Here is a 24023-nt window from a genome sequence, read left to right on the forward strand (position 1 = left end):
ACTAGAAGCAGCTGCAGGCTTTTCTTTTGTTTTTGTTTTTGTTTTTTTTTTTCCTTGTAAAGGGGGGAAAAAAAAAAAACAACAACCAAGCCTCCTGATGTTAATGCGATCTACATTAATACCTGTCCTTAGCCAGCAACAAAGATGGCAGTTTTCCAGAGATATGTTCGTATAACTTCCTAACTCAGCAAGAGGAAGAAAGTAAGAGGGAAAGTAAGAAAGAAAGAAAGGAGGGAAGGCAGAAAGAAAGGCAGGCAAACGTATACAATCTTCCCACAACTTTTACTGCAAGTACAGTTTCGGTTTTTAAGTGGTGTGACAGGTGGTAATATTTTACTGGAGTAAAAATATAGTCACGTTTATTCACAAAGTTAACATGTTTTTAAAAACCATATGGCTTTTTTTTAGCCAAAACATGGAGGGATTTTTTTTTTTAAATCAATGTAAAAAACTAACAAAGAGTAAAAAAATAATGTAAATGCCTATCAGAGCTTTCTCTCTTCTGAAATGAGTATATGGCTGTTCTCCTACAAAGTAGAACTTTGGTGTCTAAATAAATTTAAATTATTAAGGTTAAGAATACAAAGTACTTAGAAAACCCATCACATGGGTTAGCCTATTAATTCACAATAGAAAACCCGTCACTTGGGTTAGCCTATTGATTCACAATATACCTTTTTCTTTTAAACCCTAGAACCATATACAACTATTACAAGTAAGGTTTTGCTTATCCTTAAACATTTTTTGCATTTAATTGCTCAGACATAAGAACATTACAGAACAGTTATTACTGTTTTGAATATCCAAAACAAATGATTTTACACAGATAAAATTAGGTTTTAAACTGCAAAGAATGGAGATATTGATGGGGGGGAGACAAACCTTTGAAATTTGGTCTTATCCTGGGATCATAACTGACCAGCAGCCTGTTCAAGATATTGCTGGTGGAGTTGGCAGGTACTCGGGCTAGGTCCTCTGCTGACTGTTGCCTATGAGAGAAAAAAACAAAACCCTGGTAAGTATTTAGAAACAGCAAGCAACAGGCATGGGTGATTTTCACTAGAGGAAAGACTTTGCTTTTTGAGACAAATATATAGCATGTCTTTTCCAAATAGAAGTGAAAAGTAATAGATATTATCAGAAGCCCCAAAGATATCTGTCATTAAAAAAAAAAACAGAAAAGTAATGCAGCATTTAATTTTAACAAATGCATAAAACACTGCCCCAGATAATCCATGTTTCTTTCTTTTAAATAAAATTAAGCAGACCTCTTACTTGTCCTGAAGCAGTATGCAATCAAAATCTAGACAAGCACAAAGGAAGGGCAGAGAAGGAGTTAAGAGGAAAAAAAGATAGTTTTTGAATAATATATAATGTTAACCTTCTATCTAAGCAAAAAAGTATGTGAAGACTACAAGATGATATGGACAAAGAGACAGTCCAAGAATTTTTAAAATTTATAAAAGTCATCTGACACTTATAAAATGATACTGTGTAAGAAACATGCAATGAACTCTCTCTCTGGAGTTCGTTGTTGTTTAGTTGGTAAGTCGTGTTTGACCCTTTTGTGATTCCATGGACTCCAGCCTGCCAGGCTCCTGTGTCCATGGGATTTTGCAGTCAACAATACTGGAGTGGGTTGCTGTTTCCTACTCCAGGGGATCTTTCGGACCCAGCGATCAAACCCTAGTCTCATGCATTGGCAGGTGGATTTTTTACCACTGAGTCATCAGGGAAGCCATTAACTCTGGATTGGTAAAAGCAGCTCCTTTACTATCAGACCAATTAAATTAAGGAAAGTATAGAGGTCTGAGATACAGCTACTTTTTTCTTTTATTCAATATATGTACATATTTGCTATCAACTATCAAAAAGAGAAAAAACTGCCATATTTTTCTATTGTAATTAACTTTGAACAATGAATCTTGACTAAACTGGTAGTTGCTTAGGAGCACTTAAACTCTTCCTTGGAGGTCTTTGAAAACTGTTCTGTTGTTTACTGTTTGTTTGGGATCTATTACCACCTATAAAATCTTATCATATAATCATTTTCCCCATCCAAAAATCAGTTCAGTTCAGTTCAGTTGCTCAATCGTGTCTGACTCTTTGCGAGTCTATAAAGTGCAGTACTTCAGGCCTCACTGTCTATTGCCAACTCCCGTTTACTCAAACTCATGTCTATTGAGTCGGTGATGCCATCCAACCATCTCATCCTCTGTTGTCCCCTTCTCCTGCCTTCAATCTTTCCCAGCATCAGGGTCTTTTCAAATTAGTCAGTTCTTTGCATCAAGTGGCCAAAGAATTGGCATTTCAACTTCAACATCAGTCCTTCCAATGAATATTCAGGACTGATTTCCTTTAGGATTGACTGGTTGGATCTCCTTGCAGTCCAAGGGACTCTCAAGAGTCTTTTCCAATACCACAGTCCAAAAATAATATCCATGAAAATCACAAGGAAGATTAAAACTACACTTGAGCATCCAGCATTGTCTATTCGTATCAATATGATGTGCCCCCGTGGCTCAGTCTCTTCAGTCCTGTCTGACTCTTTTGCAACCCCATGAATTGTAGCCTGCCAGGCTCCTCTGTCCATGGAATCCTCCAGGCAAGAATACTGGAGTGGGTTGCCATGTCCTCCTCCAGAGTATCTTCCTGACCCAAGGACTGAACCTACGTCTCCTGTATTGCAGGCAAATTCTTTACCCACTGAGCCATCTGGGAAACCCCATTGAGATGGTAAAGTGTCAGTTTCATAACTGACATTAATTTATAGGAAGCAAATAATGTAATACACTTGCTTTGTATTGAGATCCCAGCTCTGATGTATCAGGCAATTTTGTTCTTTGTTAATTATGCTACTATGTGCTGATAATATATAACCACTATAGGTGAAATATGACATTAACTAGCATTCAAAAAAAAATCTAAAAATACCATGAGTTGATATAGACAAACTTTTCAAGTAGCTATCAGAAAGAATCCAAAACATTGGAGAAATAAAGTGAAAACCAGTTAGTCAAATCTCCCAAAAGTGCAGGAGATTAAGTAGGTTTAAGTTGTATCTCTTGACTTTATCAGCTCTCATATCCTACCTAGTTGCAGGTTTGGGGGACTGGTAATGAGATTTTTCCATTTCATTGCAAGGGAAATTGTAACCTTCTTAGAGCCAACTGTCATTCCTAAGCAAAAGGTAGAAAACTTCAAAGAAAATGAGGTTATTTCAGAAAATTGGATATTAGGATGCAAATTAGTGTCCAAACTCATCTACAGGTTTTCTCATTCAAGGAAGGAAGATAGAATTGATGGATTACAAACTACACTTGAATAGGCTCAATTAAGAACTGTTATTATTATCTCTCAAAGTAAAATCTTTCAAAAGTCTTTTTCTTCTAAGTAATGGAAGAACCAGACATCATAAAGACAATAAATAATAATTTATCTATTTATTTTTTGGCCATGCCATGGAGGATTAGTTCCCCAACCAGGGGTCAAATCCATGCCCTCTGCATTGGAAGTGTGGAGTCCTAAATATCAGCCAAGTCTCACAATAATTTTGTGGTAGAGAACTTTTCAGCCTGAATTTTTTTCTCAGCTGTGAAGGGAGGCAGAATACAACACCCCACAATCTATACCTCTTCAGCATAAAAATTAATTTGAACCAAAAGCACTTGAAGAAAAGCAAACAGAGGGGCAGGATTTCTCTAAATTCTTCTTATCTGCCTACAGTCAGACATACTGCTATATTTAAAATTGATAACCAAGAACCTACTGTAGAGCACGTGGAGCTCTTTTCAATGCTATGTGGCAGCCTAGATGGGAAGGGAGTTTGGAGAAGAATGGATACAGGTAGATGCATGGCTGAGTCCCTTCGCTGTTCACCTGAAACTATGACAATATTGTTAATCAGCTATACCCCCAATAAAAAATAAAAAGTTCAAAAAAAAAAAAAAACAGAAAGAGTTTCTCCAAAAGGAACCCTCTTGTCTTCAATCCCCTTCCCAGAGGTTTCATCGACTGGGTAAGATGACTCATCACGGGAGAGGACACCAACACTTGATCCACACCCAAGAAAACTGAGTCACAAACATCACACCTCTTTCATCTCTTTTTCTCCAGACCAGTTATCTTTTCTAAAAGTCATCCACTCCCTCTGGAGCCCCACATTCTCCTCTCCTCCCTCTTTCAAGATGATATATAAATTCCCAAAACTCACCACTCTCTCCCATATTCAATTTTGTTTTTCTCTGATGCTGGCCCATATGCACATAACATTAAAAATTAATTAATGTGCATACCTTTTATTCTGTTAGCATGCCTATTGTCAGACTACTTCACAGACCCAACTATTGAGGATGAGATGGGGAAGAAAAAGAAACTTTTTCTCCCTTACAGCTGTAAGTCAAGTTATCCAAACTCATCTTTTAGCCCTTCCAACTCACTACCAGATTTTATTTTTCTCCCGATTGTCAGCCCCCCTTAGTGGAAAATCATAATTCCTACTCATCATTGAACTAATCTACACTGTTCTTTAATACTGCCCCTCTAAAATGACGCTTCAATTATACTGGTTTACTCTAATAAACTCAAACTGAAAAATATACTCTTGGGCCAACATCCATTGGATCATAGAGAAAGCAACAGAGTTCCAGAAAAATATCTACTTCTGCTTTATTGACTACACCAAAGCCTTTGACTGTGTGGATCACAACAAACAGTGGAAAATTCTTAAAAAAGATAGGAATACCAGACCATCTTACCTGCCTCCTGATAAATCTGTATGCAGGTCAAGAAGCAATATTTAGAACTGGACATGGAACAATGAACTGGTTCCAAATTGGGAAAGGAGTACGTCAAGGCTGTATATTGTCAGCCTGCTTATTTAACTTAAAGGCAGAGTACATCATGCAAAATGCCAGGCTGGATGAAGCACAAGCTGGAATCCAGATTGCCAGAAGAAATATCAATAACCTCAGATATGTAGATGACACCACTCTTATGGCACAAAGTGAAGAGGAACTTAAGAGCCTCTTGATGAAAATGAAAGAGGAGAGTGAAAACACTGGCTTTAAACTCAACATTCAAAAAACTAAGATCATGGTATCTGGTCCCATCACTTCATGGCAAATAATGAGGAAACAATGTAAACAGTGGCAGGCTTTATTGTTTGGGGCTCCAAAATCACTACAGATGGTGACTGCAGCCATGAAATTAAAAGACACTTGCTCCTTGGAAGAAAAGCTATGACAAACCTAGACAGCACATTAAAAAGCAGAGACATTACTTTGCCAACAAAGGTCTGTCTAGCCAAAGCTATGGTTTTTCCAGAGTCGAAAGCTGAGCACCAAAGAATTGATGCTTTTGAACTGCGGTATTGGAGAATACTCCTGAGTGTCCTTTGGACTGCAAGGAGATCTAACCAGTCCATCCTAAAGGAAATCAGTTCTGAATATTCATTGGAAGGACTGATGCTGAAGCTGAAGCTCCAATACTTTGGCAACCTAATGCAAAGAACTGACTCATTGGAAAAGACCCTAATGCTGGGAAAGATTGAGGGCAGGAGGAGAAGGGGATGGCAGAGGATGAGATGGTTGGAAGCCATCACTGACTCAATGAACATGAGTTTGAGCAAGCTCTGGGTGTTGGTGATGAACAGGGAAGCCTGGCGTGCTGCAGTCCATGGGATTCAATGAGTAGGACAAGACTGAGAGACTGAACTAACTGAATTTTTGATAGCTTTTTTCATATCTATGTGTATATTGCTAATTATATTGAATGTACTGACTGATTCTTGAGGGAACCATAGCTTCTATGTTTTGTAATTCTCTACACTTATGTGACAATAAATATATAATACCCCAGGCAGTCTCCACCTGCCAGCTTTTCTACGTCACTTTCAGTCTCTGGATGCCGGGCGGTACTATAGTGGCAGCAGCTTTGCTCAACATTTCCACATGAAGAGCATTTGCTCTTCAGAAATTCTCTTAGGAGAAAGGTTTTGTGTGTGTGTGTGTGTGTTTTTTTTTTTTTCTCAGAAGCTTCCCAGCATTGGCCACTCCTGAACCAATCACTAGTAAGGAGGAAAAAGCAATCATGATTGGCTCAGGTCTATAGTCTGGTAAAGAACAAATACTGAAGAACCAACCACCATGTCCTTTACACGATTTCACTTGATCATCACACTCACTCACTTGGTTACATCGGAGAGTTACGAACCACACAGAGAATAGTTTTTCAGCAGAGAAAGAGGAAAAAAGAGATAGGTAGCGAGTGAGCAATAGATGAGTCAGTTCAGTTCAGTTCATTTCAGTCGCTCAGTCGTGTCCGACTCTTTGCGACCCCATGAATTGCAGCACGCCAGGCCTCCCTGTCCATTACCAGCTCCCGGAGTTCACTCAGACTCACGTCCATTAAGTCAGTGACGCCATCCAGCCATCTCATCCTCTGTCTTCCTCTTCTCCTCCTGCCCCCAATCCCTCCCAGCATCAGAGTCTTCCAATGAGTCAACTCATTGCATGAAGTGGCCACAGTAAACGTGGCCATAAGGTATGTATATATGAAACCCAGGACACAGCAAGCTTCAGAGATTTTCCGAGGTGGGAGAGTCAAGAATGAACCCTGGTAACCCCCACTACTACCCATCATTTCACAAACTTGCCATAATAAAAATGGAATATTATCTATTTTTTATTACTGTCCATCCAGTACTCTTGCCTGGAAAATCCCATGGACGGAGGAGCCTGGTGGGCTGCAGTCCATGGGGTCGCTAAGAGTTCGGCACTACTGAGCAACTTCACTTTCACTTTTCACTTTCATGCATTGGAGAAGGAAATGGCAACCCACTCCAGTGTTCTTGCCTAGGGAATCCCAAGGACCGGGAAGCCTAGTGGGCTGCCATCTATGGGGTCACACAGAGTCGGACACGACTGACACGACTTAGCAGCAGCAGCATATACTCCTTTATGTGATAGAGGACGTTAATCTTACCAATGTACAAAATCATTTATCCTGACAATCTGAAGTTACCCTTTCTACAACTTGCCAGAGTCTCTCTTTCCTGTAGTCATCTTCAGACACTTGGACTTCTCTCCACAGTCAAACTTTAAAATATCTTACTTGCTAGTAACCACAAAAGTAGTTTTGGTTGACAAAAAAAAATCTCTTGAAATGAAAACAAGAGTATATCAAATATGTTATAGGTCTTTTTCTTTATTCTTATTTGTGTCAGGACATATTTTCATGTCTTTGCTGCAAGCAACTGGATATGAATCTTTAATTAACACTTATGGAGAACAGAGTGGAGATTCCTTAAAAAATTGCAAATAGAACTACCTTATGACCCAGCAATCCCACTTCTGGGCATACACACCGAGGAAACCAGAATTGAAAGAGACACATGTACCCCAATGTTCATCGCAGCACTGTTTATAATAGCCAGGACATGGAAACAACCTAGATGTCCATCAGCAGATGAATGGATAAGCAAGCTGTGGTACATATACACAATGGAGTATTACTCAGCTGTAAAAAAGAATTCATTTGAATCAGTTCTGATGAGATGGATGAAACTGGAGCCGATTATACAGAGTGAAGTAAGCCAGAAAGAAAAACACCAATACAGTATACTAACACATATATATGGAATTTAGGAAGATGGCAATGACGACCCTGTATGCAAGACAGGGAAAGAGACACAGATGTGTATAACGGACTTTTGGACTCAGAGGGAGAGGGAGAGGGTGGGATGATTTGGGAGAATGACATTCTAACATGTATACTATCATGTGAATTGAATCGCCAGTCTATGTCTGACGCAGGATGCAGCATGCTTGGGGCTGGTGCATGGGGATGACCCAGAAGGATGTTATGGGGAGGGAGGTGGGAGGGGGGTTCATGTTTGGGAATGCATGTAAGAATTAAAGATTTTAAAATGTAAAAAATAAAAAACTAAAAATAAAAGGAAAAAAAAAAAAAAAAGAAATTCAAAGATATTTTAAAATTTAAGTGAAGTCTCATGTAGTTTCTTTTCACATACATGAATCCAGGGCATTTTCCCTATCTAAAAAAACAGAAATCTTTTTTTTTCAGCTTCATCAATCCTAAAACAACATTAAAGTCATATTTACCCATTAAGTATATATATATATATATATATATATATATATATATATGCCACTTTATTTTCTTTCAACCAATCTGTCAACAGTTCTGATATTATTATACAACAAGATTGATTTCATGGAAATATGATATTAATTTAAGACAATAATTGAGTCTATTCTGGCAAAGTGATCAGATGACTAGAGAAAATAATGCCTTGGACCAAAAGCCTTTTTACAGTCTGTCCTCTTTTGTTCACTTGCCTAAACTTGAACTGATGTCATGACTAATATATAAAGATATGCATGGAATGGACCAGGCTGTATAGCTGGATGATGTAATGTTTTCCAGAACTAAAGGGAAAATCCAGAAATGTCTTTCCAAAGGGGGAAGCTCGGTTTCCTGTTAACAGCAGAATGTTCTTATTTCCCATGACCCTTTAGTGGCCACACTGCACAGCAGCACTTCAAAACTGGGGTGCACAGACATATGGGCTGAATGTCCTCCCTCAAACTAGGAACCTGAGACAAAGGGTCATTTTGTTTTTCCGGTGAGGTACAATGCAGCAACAATATCACACATCTTCTCAGACCTGGGTGTGGCATGGATCTCTCCAGATTGGGTCATCTTAAGATGGGAGCTGCAGAGTTTTCTACAAGCACAGGACAGCAAGCAAAGAGTGAAGTTTGCACAATGTGTAGGTTTTATTATTTTTCCTCTTTACAAGGCAGTGGTTGTTTCATTCTTTTTTAGCACCACAGACATGCTGAATATCTGATAAAAGTTATGTTCTTGCCTTAAAAATTGCCCACAAAGTTTGCAATTCTGAGGTTTCCCAGACTGTGCCCCACAGATTAAGAAACCCTCGTTCAGGACCTCCCTGGCAATCTGGTGATTTGGACTCTGAGCTTCCACTGCAGGGGACACAAGTTTGGTCCCTGGTTGAGGGACTAAGATCTGGGATGACATAGAGCATGGCTAAAAAAAAAAAAAAAAAAAAAAAGAGAGAGAGAGAGAGAGAAAGAAAAGAAACTCTTCTTCATGGAAACTAGTGCTGTTATCCTCACCTAAAGTGAGATAAAGGAAGATTTTTTTCTTTTTTAATGAGACTCTGATGGGACTTTGTCAAAAAGACACAGGAACAAACTGAAAGAGCTTCCTATGGCCAAATCTAGGATGATTTCAGCAACAAAATAAAATCAAGTTGGGTTATACTCCAAAGTACAAAATAAAAACCCATAAGTCCATAAAGATGTAAATAAAATGACTGATTGAATAAATAAATAAATGGTAGAGAAAAGACAAATCTCCCATGCAAAATTCCAAGTAACTGGCATAGATCTCTGTCCTCAAACTGGTACAGCATCACATCCCTCCTTGGTATGAGCTGTGCATAGAGACATCCTTCCAAAGACCACAGGATGGAAAGGGAGAAAAACAGCAACTTCTACACTGGTGAAGCCTAACAAATACAACCTTACCCAGGTGATTAAACTTAACCTGTTAACCCCATGATAAGTCATGCTGATTTTGCGTACCTTCAATATAGTATGATGAGAATGTTACTTCTAAACATGTGTTCTTCCTCCGCAGAACACATAACCTCAATATAACCATGACAAAAACAGTGAACAAGTCCCCGTGGAGGGATGTTCTGCAACTACCTGACCACTGTTCCTCAAAGCTGCCACGGTCATAAGAAACAAAGTCCGAGAAACTGTTACAGCCAAAGTGAGCCTGAGGGGACATGAGGACTAGATGCAATTTATAACCTGAATGAGATCCTGGAACAGAGAAAAGACATTAAATAAACACTAAGAAATATAAATAAAACATAAATTTTAGTTAATGATGATATACCAATATTCATTCTTGAACTGTAAAAAAATGTGCTAAACTAATATAACATGTTAATAATAGAGAAAACTAGGCACAGAGTATTGGGAACTCTATATCACTTTGACAATTTTTCTATAAATTGTCAATTCTAGAATTGACATTTTAAAATGTCAAGTCTAAAGCTGTTATAACTTTTTCAAAGTGTATTTGAGAAAAAAAGAAAAGGGGGTAAATAATAATAATAAACATCTCTGCACAGGTGAGCAAGATGACAAATAGCATGTGAAAAGAAGCTCCACAGCCTGTATCACCAAGGAAATACAAATTAAAACAATAATGAGGTACCACAGCACACCTATTCGAATGGTCAAATCCAGAGCCCTGACAATACCAAATGCTGGCAAGGATATGGAGCAACAGGAACACATATTCATTGCTGGTGAGAAAGCAAACTGGTACAGCCACTTTGCAAGGCAGTTTGGTGGAGTTTTACAAAACGAAACCTATTCATGTAGTATGATCCAGCAATAGCACTCCTTGGTGTATACCCAAAGGTGATGAAAACATGTTTACACAGAAACCTGCACACAAGGTTTACAGCAGCAGCTTTATTCATCACTGCCCAAACTGGAAGCCACAAGATGTCCTTCAGTAGGTGAATGGATAAACAAACTGGCAAACATCCAGACAGTGGAACAGCACTAAAACAAAATAAACTGTCGAGCCATGAAAGTACAAGAAGCAACTGAAATGCATATTTCCAAGAAGCCAATATGAAAAGGCTGTACATTTGCAACTATATAGCATTCTGGAACAGGCAAAACTATGAGAGACAGCAGAAAGACCAGTGGTTGCCTAGAGGTTGGAAGTTTGGAGGAAGGAAGACCAGATGATGCACAGAGGATTTTTAGGGCAGTGAAAACACTCCATATGACGTCATGATAATGGATATTGTAATGGATGAATAACACCATTATACATTTGTCAAAATCCACAGAACTTGGACAACACCAAGAGTGAATCCTCATGTAAACCATGGACTTTGAGTGATTATGAGGCAGGGTCATCGACTGTAACAAAGGTACCATCTGGTGGAGGATGTTGATGATGTGGGAGGCTGAGCAGGGTACCGGGGAAATCTCGAACCATCCTCTCAATTTTTCTATGAATCTAAAGAAGCTCTAGAAAAGCAAAGTTTAAAAAAAAGGAACAGGAAAGAAGCTAAAAGATTCAAGAGAGGCAATTACACTTTCTTATCCTAAAATCTTTCTTACTTCATAACTCTGTAAACTCTGTATAAAATCGCGTAAAACTGACACTATGATCACATGTGAAGGCTGGGGCTTATGATAAACTGCTGCTACAAGTCCGTACATACCGCCTCACCAGAAGGTTCCATTTTTCATCCACATGGAATAATTTTCAGTTGGATAATCAGATAGACATACAAAGATAGATAAACACTTTCTATATCCAGGTAATAAATTTGGTCAGTAGTTATTTAAGACTCTTAAGAATCTAGATAATCTTGGGGTTATTATAGAGTATTTTAGTTTGCTTATTATTTGCCTAACTATAGTGTAATTTATCATTTCTCTTGAAATCATTTGTATTTATTTTCTACTTGGTTTTCCCAGATTAAATTATGAATTGAAGGTTTAAACATACAGGGAGTGATACCCTCTACCATCATTAGGTCAGTTTAATTAGTTTATAGTATTTGAAAAGAATGTGTTTATGGGTATATGTGTATGTGGGTGGTAAAGTGTGTTGTGTTATAATTGGCTAAGAATTGTAATTACCAACAGTGTTCCTCAGCAATTGTTTTATTTATCACCCTACTTGGGCTTCAGGAACTGATGAATTCCATGGAAACATTTTAAAATCTTTCATATCTTAAATTATGCAATTACTTATCCATGGCTCTTTGAAAAGTATATTTCACAAAGTAGAAACACCTCTTTGAGAGGTGCTGTATACTGGATACTGACAATTTCCAAAATTCATCAAAGACTACGGTCCTTTGGATAGAAGCCTCATGACACAACGAATTAAACCTCAATCCAAAGATAATGTTTCCTGTGCAATTATTTTCCATACTATGCAGAAATCGTATTCTACCTAGCCCAGCAGATCGGTAGCCATAGGAATACTGCTGACTCTGAGACTAATTACAACTGGAACAGGACTTATCTTCACTCAGCTTTTCCCACACACAGCATTAATATAAAATATTTCCTGTCTGGCTTAATATAAGTGGTAATAAGAGAAGCCCCACAGTCACATAATAAAGTTAAGTGCGAATATCACTGAAGATACCCTTAAGGATGGACACGTGTTCTAGTGTCAGGCAGGCTGTGAGAGTCCGATGTGACAGCAGTGAATCACTTACACTCTCTGAGCCTTTGTGTATTCCATGCACTTTAAATGAAGGTTTAAATGAGGTGACTGATAAGATCCTTCAGGTTACAATCCAAATCGCCCTGTGATGAAGGCTGAGACCTTGTGCCCCTCAGATCACCCAGCAGAACTGAGGCTGCCGAGAGCTCAGAGGTCTGAGCTGCAAAACTCCGGGAACAGTCTTCAGTTGACAGGACGTGTCTTGCCCTGGAGGCAACCTGACTCTGAAGACTCTGATGGGGTGGTGGTGGGGACACCAAGGCACCAAGTCCCTCTCTACTAACTTTAGCGGCCATTCTGAAAGTCCATCCCAGTCTCAGAGCTCCTGCAGCACCAACTAAAGCCTCAGTTTCACCTGCATTGTTCTGTGTTTGAATCCACCTCTCTCAGATCCAAGAGGTCTTTTTCTAGAAACAATCTCTTTCTACAGGGAAATCTTCATCTCAGAGGCTGTTTCTGAGAAAATTCAACTGATGATATAAACTAAATAAGATTCCTTAAAGAACCACCAAAGCTTCACCAGTAATGCAACTACCAATATGCTACATGTCTCTTCTACTTTAATTTAATTTAATTTAAAAAGGTTTCATTTAAGAAAGCTCTTGGCATTCACAACATGCCATGTGCCAGTTATGCATAGAAGAGTCAAACACACATGTGGATGATTCTGACATAAAATGAACTTGTCCAGTAATTCTAAGCTTGGTTGCACTGAACCCACCTGAGGATCTCAGCAAACTGCAGGTGCTGAGCCCCATACCCCACCTTCAGGTTGAGTCAACATGGGATCAGGATTTTAAAGGCTTCTCAGATGATCTGAATGGTTAGACAAATCACTTGTTGGAAAACAAAGCTCCATGAGAAGCAGACATGGATTGTAATATGAGGAACCCCAACATTTAAGGAGCAGATGGAAGAGCACAAGCCAACAATTAAAACAAAGAATGAGCTGCGCAAGAAGGAGGTGTGACCTATGAATGTCACCTGCCCCATTAATAAGCAAAGAATGCTGCAACCATCAAGCCGTCAGCTGCTGCAACTGCCCCAGCTATGTACCCCGAGGGGATTTAGGATGAGACTCACAGGATGCTCGTCCCAGAGAGCTGAGATACACATCAAAGAAATGACTTCAGTGAGCCCAGACTCTTGTATTCTCCCATACACAGAAAGCACTAAATTCCTTAACTTGAGATATCTGGTTTTCCTTAATCAACAGTAATTTTTCAAGTTTTGACTGCCTGATCTTTGTTGCGGAAACTCTTATATAGCCTGGTTCCCCTTTGCCTCTTTGGAGCCATCCCTCAGAGCTATGTGAGATGCTGCATCCCAGGTTTACATCCTCAGTTTTGTCCACCAAATAAAATATAATCTTCAACATTAAGATTGTGAATTTTTTAAGTCGACAGAGGAAACCCATAGGTGTGGTATCAACAGAAATCCAGGAAAAAATATTTGATGGAGGGGTTGGTTCACAGGACCAAGGCTGCTGAGAGGTCAGTAAGATGAGAACCAAAGACCTTTCCAAGGATTCAGCAAAAGGGAGAGGTGTTTCCAGATGAGGGAGAAATAGAAGCCACACTGGAGTGGGTGGACTGGTCAGAGGCAGGGAGGGAAAAGGACTAAAGAGCTTGACTGGAGAGACTTCAGAAATCAGAGCAAGAACTGCTGTACTCTCCTTCCCCTGTGGACACACTGACTCAAGAGCATCTCAGAGATCCATTCCCTTTGTGAGAAATCCAGAAATTAGCTGAGAGGCTTCTCCACCTAACCAGCCCCAATGGTACCAGTAGGAAAAGGGGAGATACCATCTCCCCAAGAGCACCCACTCCCAGATATGGACCACTGAGAACAGGGAAAGAGTGGGACCAGCATCCCAGCTCACCCAGGTACCACCCCAGGGACAGGCTTCTAGCTCTCCAGTCTCAGGACCGTGAAGGGGCTGGCAGCCTCCATTCCCTGTGGACCACTGAGAACAAAGCTGGGACTGGAACTAAGGGCACTGGTGGCACCCTTCCTGCCCCGTTAGCACACAGTGTTGGCTCTAAAACCCCAGATCCTCCCCATATCTGCACCCCTGGAATCCTGCTGCACTCCGCACTATGGACAGCACATGGGAACAACCCAAAGTCTATTGACAGATGAATGCATCTTTTAAGAAGGCAGTTTATGCATACAATGGAATATTGCTCAGCCCTGAAAAGGAAATCCCGCCATATGCAACAACACAGATGGACTTGGAGGGCGTGATGCTAAGTGAGATAAGCCAGGGAAAGAACAAAAACTGCAGGATTCCACTTATATGAAAAACCTAAAAAAGACACTAACATAAACAAAGGAAAAAATGGGAGTTGGCTGGAGTGGGGGCGGGAACTGGAGTCACTCATCAAGTTTAAAATTTCAGTTAAGGAAGATGAATAAGTCCTAGAAATCCCCTGTACCACTACCTACAGTCAACCATGCTGTATTGAACACAAGAATTGGTGAAAAAGGGGAGGTCTCATGTTAAGTGCCCTTGCCACAATGAATTTTTTAATTAAAAAAAAATTTCCAGTAACAACTTCCCCAAAAAGAAAATCCACACTTCATGTATACATATATTTTAACTGAGTTACTGGTCAATTTCATAGAGAAAAAAGCAGTCAAATTATTAGTTTGCTTTTTTTAGAATCAAATAGATCATTAAAACTATTTCCATAGCTAATATTTAAAAGCCAAATTTAAAGCCCTGGCTTCCTTCTAAGGAAAATCTGGCCCATGAAGAGATTAAAAACTGAACATTAGCAGGACAAAACATCATTGAATATATTTCATGAACACTTCAACTTCAAAAATCAATAAAATAAATCTACCTTTTTTAACCACCCTCCCCCCCCCCAAAAGAAGACTTTGACTACTGATTCCAGAAAAGGAGAACAAGTGACTAGAAAGAGGTAAGGGTTTCAGAGACACATGGACATTTTTGTTCACCTTAGTCTGTGATGTAAAATCCAAGTATGTAATGAAAGATTGCAGTTGAGATGATAAACCTGAACAAATTAATCTCAATTTCAGATTACCCCAAAAAAACAGGAGTCAATGAAATCTACATCGTGGTTTAGAGAATTAGCCTTGGCTGAATGAAGGGAGCCCCTTCTCTGAAAGAGATGAAGGGAGAAGAGGACACAGGCAGGATCACATGCCTAGGGATAGCTGAGTCAGACAGATGTCCTGTCCTCAAAAGCTTCATGATAGCAATCCAGAACAGTTTTCCTGTTTACCTGCCAATAATTAAGTTATCACCCAAACACCTAGAAGATAAATGAAATACACTGAATTGTATTTTAAAACAATTTTGAACGTAAAGGTAAACAAAACATCAGTGTAACTGATTTTGAAATTAACTCTTTAGGACTGTTGCAAAATGATTCACTAAGCATGGTTATTTTCAATTGGTTTATAGTTGCTTATATCTGTTACATTTTGGGGATGGGGGTGTTCTTTGAAAGTAAATTTTCAAAGAGTTGCAAATGATTCTCCCTCACAGAACTCAAACTTAAATAATTCGATTCTGCATACACAGCATTACACAATGAGCCAGCCGCAGCTAGGTATTTTCCTAAACATTGGAAATGCACAAGCAAAACAACATACAAACACACTGTCCTCACAGAGCTCAATCCCTGACTCACGAAGTAATCGTCACTGGATCAGTTCAGTTCAGTCGCTCAGCCGTGTCCAATTCTTTGCGACGCCATGAATCGCAGCACGCCAGGCCTCCCTGTCTATTGCCAACTCCTGGAGTTTACTCAGACTCATGTCCATTGAGTTGATGATGCCATCCAGCTATCTCATCCTCTGTTGTCCCCTTCTCCTCCTGCCCCCAGTCACTCCCAGCATCAGGGACTTTTCCAATGAGTCTACTCTTTGCATGAGGTGGACAAAGTATTGGAGTTTCAGCTTTAGCATCAGTCTTTCCAATGAACACCCAGGACTGATCTCCTTTAGGATGGACTGGTTGGATCTCCTTGCAGTCCAAGGGACTCTCAAGACTCTTCTCCAACACCACAGTTCAAAAGCATCAATTCTTCGCCACTCAGCTTTCTTCACAGTCCAATTCTCACATCCATACATGACCACTGGAAAAACAATAGCCTTGACTAGACGGACCTTAGTCGGCAAAGTAATGTCTCTGGTTTTCAATATGCTGTCTAGGTTGGTCATAACTTTCCTTCCAAGGAGCAGCGTCTCTTAATTCCATGGCTGCAATCACCATCTGCAGTGATTTTGGAGCCCCCAAAAATAAAGTCCGACCCTGTTTCCATTGTTTCCCCATCTATTTCCCATGAAGTGATGGGAACAGATGCCATGATCTTCGTTTTCTGAATGTTGAGCTTTAAGCCAACGTTTTCACTCTCCTCTTTCACTTTCATCACGAGGCTTTTTAGCTCCTCTTCACTTTCTGCCATAAGGGTGGTGTCATTTGTATATCTGAGGTGGTTGATATTTCTCCCGGCAATCTTGATTCCAGCTTGTGTTTCTTCCAGTCCAGCGTTTCTCATGATGTACTCTGCATAGAAGTTAAATAAGCAGGGTGACAATATATAGCCTTGACGTACTCCTTTTCCTATTTGGAACCAGTCTGTTGTTCCATGTACAGTTCTAACTGTTGTTTTCTGACCTGCATATAGGTTTCTCAAGAGGCAGGTCAGGTGGTTTGGTATTCCCATCTCTTTCAGAATTGTCCACAGTTTATTGTGATCCACACAGTCAAAGGTTTTGGCACAGTCAATAAAGCAGAAATAGATGCTTTTCTGGAACTGTTGCTTTTTCCGCGATCCAGTGGATGTTGGCAATTTGATCTCTGGTTCCTCTGCCTTTTCTAAAACCAGCTTGAACATCTGGAAGTTCATGGTTCACGTATTGCTGAAGCCTGGCTTGGAGAATTTTGAGCATTACTTTACTAGCATGTGAGATGAGTGCAATTGTGCAGCAGTTTGAGTATTCTTTGGCATTGCCTTTCTTTGGGATTGGAATGAAAACTGACCTTTTCCAGTCCTGTGGCCACTGCTGAGTTTTCCAAATTTGCTGGCATATTGAGTGCAGCACTTTCACAGCATCATCTTTCAGGATTTGAAATAACTCAACTGGAATTCCATCACCTCCACTAGCTTTGTTCATAGTGATGCTTTCTAAGGCCCACTTGACTTGACATTCCAGGATGTCTGGTTCTAGGTGAGTGATCACACCATCGTGATTATCTGGGTCATGAAGATCTTTTTTGTACAGTTCTTCTGTGTATTCTTGCCACCTCTTCGTAATATCTTCTGCTTCTGTTAGGCCCATACCATTTCTGTCCTTTATCGAGCCCATCTTTGCATGAAATGTTCCCTTGGTATCTCTAATTTTCTTGAAGAGATCTCTAGTCTTTCCCATTCTGTTCCTCTATTTCTTTGCATTGATCACTGAGGAAGGCTTTCTTATAGCTTCTTGCTATTTTTTGGAACTGCATTCAGATGCTTATATCTTTTCTTTTCTCCTTTGCTTTTCGCTTCTCTTCTTTTCACAGCTATTTGTAAGGCCTCCTCAGACAGCCATTTTCCTTTTTTGCATTTCTTTTCCCAGGGAAAGGTCTTGATCCCTGTCTCCTGTACAATGCCATGAACCTCTGCCCATTGTTTATCAGGCACTCTGTCTATCAAATCTAGTCCTTTAAATCTATTTCTCACTTCCACTGTATAATCACTGGATAGGAATCCCCAAACCCCCAGTTCCCAGTCCTAAAAGAATATCAGTCAGTGCTAAGGTTTGCATTTGATATGGTTTCAAATACCCACTATCCAGCCACAGTTATGAAAAGGCGGTTATTGAAATGTCACGAAAAATATCTTCATTCCCAATTAATTTGCTTTGCCTATTTTCCCCATGTATGATGACTGTGGGCTTTGCTCCAGCTGGCAAATCAGATTCCAACCCTGTGCCCAAGCATCCTGTAGCCTGCACGCCTGGGTTTCAGAACCCTCCTGGGCCTCCAGGCACAGCTCCTCTACTGCTAATTTCACACTGCACTTTCTTCCTCTCTCTCCTGGGACCACATCTGAGTTGCAGGAAGGACTCAAACTTTCTTTCTCCTGACAAATAGTTAACATAGTTCCACTCACAGCAACCTCTTCTGTCTGTTCCTGTCTGCCACCCACAGTCACAGCCATCCCTTCACTTCCATGGGGTCCAGGGACCAGGTGGCCATGAGACCCCCACTCCGGGGACACAGGTGACTCTGCCTCTGGAGTCACCTAGAGAAGGAAAAGCATCCTCTCCATCTGCTGGGGACCATGAGAACTGCCACAACACCTCCACAATCTCCTCCAAAGAGGCTCTCCCACTGGTCTCCATTCTAACTCTGCTGGGCCATGGATGCAGATGGTGGGCTGGAGGTCCCACGACCATGACTGCATCAGAGGTCTGTTTCCCAACTCTAGGATGCAGGCATGTTTGTTCTTGGCCTTTGGAATCTCACTATAACTGATGCAGAAAAAAATCCTACTTCAAATTCCAGACATACTGAGCTAACTTTTAACTCCCCTCCTCTGGTTATTGCCAAAAGAAAATATAACTATAGATTACTTATATAAGTTACATAAGTAAAAGTACTATTTACTTAATAATTAAATATAATTAACTAATATGGTCCTTAATAACAAACAATCAATTATCATGTCTATTTTGGATTCTGGCAGGACACACTCTGAGGACAAAAGACTTTCTAATGTGACAAGTGACTGTGAATTAACATAGGCAGATATTATTAATATATGATATAAGCTATGCAGGCTCTTTAAAGTAGAAAGTTAAGAATTTTCACATGAGGTAGGATTTAAGAATTATGAACATTATCAATTAGAATTTTAATAAGTTGGCTTTTTTTAATGAAATACAAATTCTCTATTATACTTAATAATTGAATGAGCCATTGATCATTTTGGCATAAAGAGCTAATAAAAACTATTTCAAAAATGTTTTATTTCTGATGTGAAGCGCTTAGAATAGCACGTAAAAGAGAGTAGAGAATCATGTCGTAATCAATGCTATTTTCTGCTATCCACAAGGAAGTCTTATTTTAATATTCCCATTCAGGTAGGTTTTCCTGTAAAGTGTTACACACTTTCAAAAGGTTATTTGTGCAATATTGCTTAGAAATAGGCCTCCAAAGACAGACAGACAAATATGTGTAGAGAAAACAATCTGAAATGCTGTAAACGAATCTTCTGGAATGCAGGGAAACAGAATGATGAACCACACCCATAATCCACTGCACAGCACGGTCACTTAATGCCTACACAGGTTTTACAGATCCTGTGTGCTTCTATAACAGAGGCTTAGAAGAAATACCGCTATGTTCTGCCATCAGAAGATATTGACTCTCATAGCTGTGTATGGAATTTATATGTATGTAAAGTATTTTGCCTTGACTCTGTGTCTTAGCACAGAATAAACGGTAAGGTTAACAGGTGCACAGTGAAGAAGCTCAATACATAGAACATAGAAAAAATGGTACTGATGAACTTATGTCAAAGCAAAAACAGAGACATGGACATAGAGGACACAGACATAGAGGACCTTTGGATACCAAGGGTGAGGGCAAAAGGGTGGAATGAACTGGGAGACTGTGACTGACATATATACACTACTATGTATAAGACAGATTATGAGTGAAAACATACTGTACAGCACAGGGAACTCTACGTAGTACTCTGTGGTGACCTAAATTAGAAGGAAATACAAAAAAAGAGAGGATATAGGCATACATATGTATGGGATCGCTGAGCTTCCCAAGTGGCTCAGTGGTAAAGAATCCACCTGCCAAGCAGGAGATGTGGGTTTGATCCCTGGGTTGGAAGAATCCTTGGAGAAGGAAATGGCAACACACTCCAGTATTCTTGCCTATTAAACCTCATGGGCAGAGGAGTCTGGCCAGCTACAGCCATGAAGCTGCAAAAGAATCAGGTACAACTTAGCGACTAAACAAGAACACAGGTATACATAGAGTTGATCCACTTTTCTGTACAGTAGAAACTGACACAGCATTGTAAAGCAACTAAACTCCTACTTAAAAAAAAAAAGAAAGAAAAGAAACTCCTATTAAAAAAAAGAGAGAAAAAAAAGAGTAATTGAATAAGTTAAACAATTCACTTAAAAAAAATAAAATTAGAAACAGCAAGCCAGTTATGAGTCATAGAGAAATCATTTTCTATTTACTCTAAGTTGGAAGTTTGCTTAAGGTTTGTGAAATCCCAGAATAGAATATTATAAATGCACTCAAAGTACTAATGATTGTACCTTTTATTTAGAGTTAACTATAGGACTACTACCATCTCATTGATAATTCAGAGCTGCCTAGACACATCTAATTTTGCTAAGCAAAAAGATGCATGATAATTCTAGGGATAACTTAAAGGGGTTTGTCTTTATCTTGGATATTTTAATTACAGCTTCAAAGGTCAATTTTGCCTTTTTCATACAATTCTTATTCTAACCAACTCAATCTATTTTAGTACTACTAAAGTTCTGGTCACCTAGCTTGAGTGATGTTAAATATTATTTTAGTCTGAAAAATTTTGAATCCTCTGGAATCAAAAAAGCATAGACAAAGCTAAAAAAGATGAATTATACTTCTGGTAATTACAAACAGTGCTTGTATGAACATTTTGTTCTGTATTTTGGTAAACATGTATACATATTTCTGCTTAGTATCTATATATATGAATAGAATGCCTGAGTCATAGGGTGTATGGATTTTCAGTTTCAGGAGACACTGCCAAGTGGCTTAGCAAATGGTGCTGCCTATGTGGACTTTCACCAGCAGAGAATGAAATTGTACCTGTTCACATTCTCATGCACACCTAGTATTTCCCTTTCACTTCCACTTTAGCCACTCTGTTGAGTACAGAATAGTGTCCCACTGGCATTTTAATCTATTTCCTTGACGAGTAATGCAGTCGATCATTTTTAAATACGGCTCTGGCCTTTTGGCTGCCATCATTTGGGCATATCCAATTATGCTGTCTGCCTTTTTCCTAATGATTTCTAAACGTTTCTTATATATTCTCCATAAAAGTCTTCATTACGGTGTGTGTGTGTGTGTGCACGCGTGTGTCTATCTATTTGGAAACAACACAAATGTCTACAAAAAGGAGAGAAAAATAAAAGACAGTGATTTCTATCATGAACTATTATGCAGCAATGAAAAATGGTTGAACTCTTGCTATATTTAACACTGTGGATCAATCTTACTTATATTTACAGGATTATTCCATTTAGCATATTTCAAAAATGGGCAGACAATAAGCGGCTTCTAACTTGACAATATTCTATTTCTATATCCAGGTGCTGGTTACATAGTTACATCTGAACACTTAAGCTGTGTGCTTAAGATAAATGCACTTTTCTATATGCAAATTACACTTCAAAAATGTTTAAAAACAATAACACACAAACAATTTTGTCACATTCTGTTATTTACAAAGAATGCATTCCTTGTTATTTACAAAGTACTTCAAAAAGTTTTAAGTCTTAGGAAAAGCCTACAATAAACCTAATACATGTTTCTTAAAAATATACAAAGTGAAATCAAGATAAAGCGTTCTTACTGGTGAGGGCAACAACTAAAAAACCACAAACATGGTGGTAAGGAAGCTCATGGAAAGACCTGGACTGGAAATCAGAAGTCTATGTTCCCCTCTGGCTCCTGGCCAGGACTATGCCCTTGACAAAAAAAATCTTACCTCCTGGGACCCCAGCATTCTTATCTCCTAGATAAACAGGATAAACTATGACATGTACCCAATGATCAAAAAAATGAGCCACAATACCCACCAGAGAGTATCACTGGAATATCACTGACTAATCTTATGACCTTAAGAAACACATGCCACAAGTTGCTCATGTGTAAAGGGAGGGTGGCACTGCCTGTTGCATAAACTCATCTGAGAGTCTGCCCAGCTCTGAGTCTCACACATAGCTCACAGTGCTGCCCTGGCACAGATAGGTGGGACATGTGTTGTACTCACCCCAGTCCTAAAATCCTGAATGTTAGGAGAATATGTGCAATAAAGTGACACAGGTATTGTTTAGCTGTAAAATTAGGTTTTCTGTCTCTAAAAATTAGCTTAAGTCACAATAGAAGAATAACAGCTAGAATCATGTAACATATGCAAAACCCCTTTGAGCTCTTTCAAAGAAACTCAATATCACAAACACAGGCAGTCCACTTTACAGAATGTTTAGGGTTCAAAAGATAATTTCATACACAATGCCAAATTATATTGTCAGATAAACACTGTAAACCAGTTCATCATTTCTATTTTACAGATAAGAGAACTGAGCACAGGTGGGGCAAAAGAAAGGTCACAAATGTATTAAGTGATCCATCCCAGAATAGTCCCTTCGTACTCAAGACAATGTTGTTCCCACCTATTAAACCTCCAGAGCAAACTTCTTTTCCATTGACTATGAAAAATTCATTAATTCTTTTGGCAGTTCTTTCATTTTACAGATCAAGACTATTAAGGTCCACAGCAACTTATCTGAGGACACAAAGAAAGTTAGTGACAGAGTGAACTAGAACCCCATTTTTCTGAATTTCAATCTCATTCTTCCTCTTCTGTATCAATTCAATTAATTCCACATTAATATCTGTCCACATTAATATCCACATTAATAAAGATGAGATGATCAAGGTGAATGCCTGGGACAGAATGGAAGATATTTAAGCCCTTTCTCATGAAAGGCTGGGTGCAAAGCTAAGGAAGGTTGAGAGCAGAGCCAGCTTGATACATTAACTCTGAGATCCAGAGGAAGTTACAAATAATTAACTGGAATTCACAAGAATAACTACACCTGGAGATAAGGATGTATGCATAACCCACAGATACAGGCAGAACTTAGGGGGAAAGTGCTAAGAAAATAAAAGGACCAAGGATGAACCTCTAGCAGCACTGAGGATATGAATATCTGGTAAAATCCACTATTTCTTGACAGACATAAAGGAATAGCCACGGAAGGTGTCTAACCAGATACATGCTGGAAGGCAAATTGGGACTGGTGGGGGACATGGTCATTTCAGGACACAGAAGACAAACATTAGTCCTTATCAAATATTATAAGGTCTCAAAACAAATTTAGCATATTTTCTTTAAAGGGACAAAATTAATATCTTCATCAAAAAACAGAATGGCTGGACTTCCCTGGTGGTCCAGTGGCTGAGAATCCACCTGCCAATGTAGGGGTCATGGGTTCAATCCCTAGTCCAGAAAGATTCCTCTTGCCACAAGGCAATGAAGCCCGTGTGCCACAGCTACTGAGCCCTCACCCTAGAGCCCTTGTTCTGCAACAAATCACCCCAATAAGAAACCTAAGCACTGAAACTAGATTAGTCCCTGCTCCCTGCAATTAGAGAAAGTGAAAGTGAAGTCGCTCAGTCATGTCCGACTCTTTGCAACCCTGTGGATGTTAGCCCACCAGGCTCCTCCGTCCATGGGATTCTCCAGTCAAGAATACTGGAGTGGGTTGCCATTTCCTTTTCCAGGGGATCTTCCTGACCCAGGGATCGAACTCAGGTCTCCCACATTGCAGGCAGACACTTTAACCTCTGAGCCACCAGGAAGCAATTAGAGAAAGTGCACACATAACAACAAATAAGTAAATAATGAATA

At 39.4% G+C, this 24023-nt stretch overlaps 1 protein-coding gene across 1 annotated transcript in view; it reads right to left on the reverse strand.

Moving 5' to 3' along the window:
• Nucleotides 1-24023, reverse strand: part of GLRB (glycine receptor beta) — a 96089-nt gene that overhangs the window by 53690 nt on the left and 18376 nt on the right. The window contains exon 3 of the mRNA XM_069557600.1: nucleotides 883-989. Coding sequence (XP_069413701.1) covers nucleotides 883-989 — 107 coding nt within the window. The remainder of the gene's footprint in view (nucleotides 1-882; nucleotides 990-24023) is intronic.

The sequence above is a fragment of the Ovis canadensis genome, chromosome 17, assembly GCF_042477335.2.
Source record: "Ovis canadensis isolate MfBH-ARS-UI-01 breed Bighorn chromosome 17, ARS-UI_OviCan_v2, whole genome shotgun sequence".
NCBI lineage: Eukaryota > Metazoa > Chordata > Mammalia > Artiodactyla > Bovidae > Ovis > Ovis canadensis.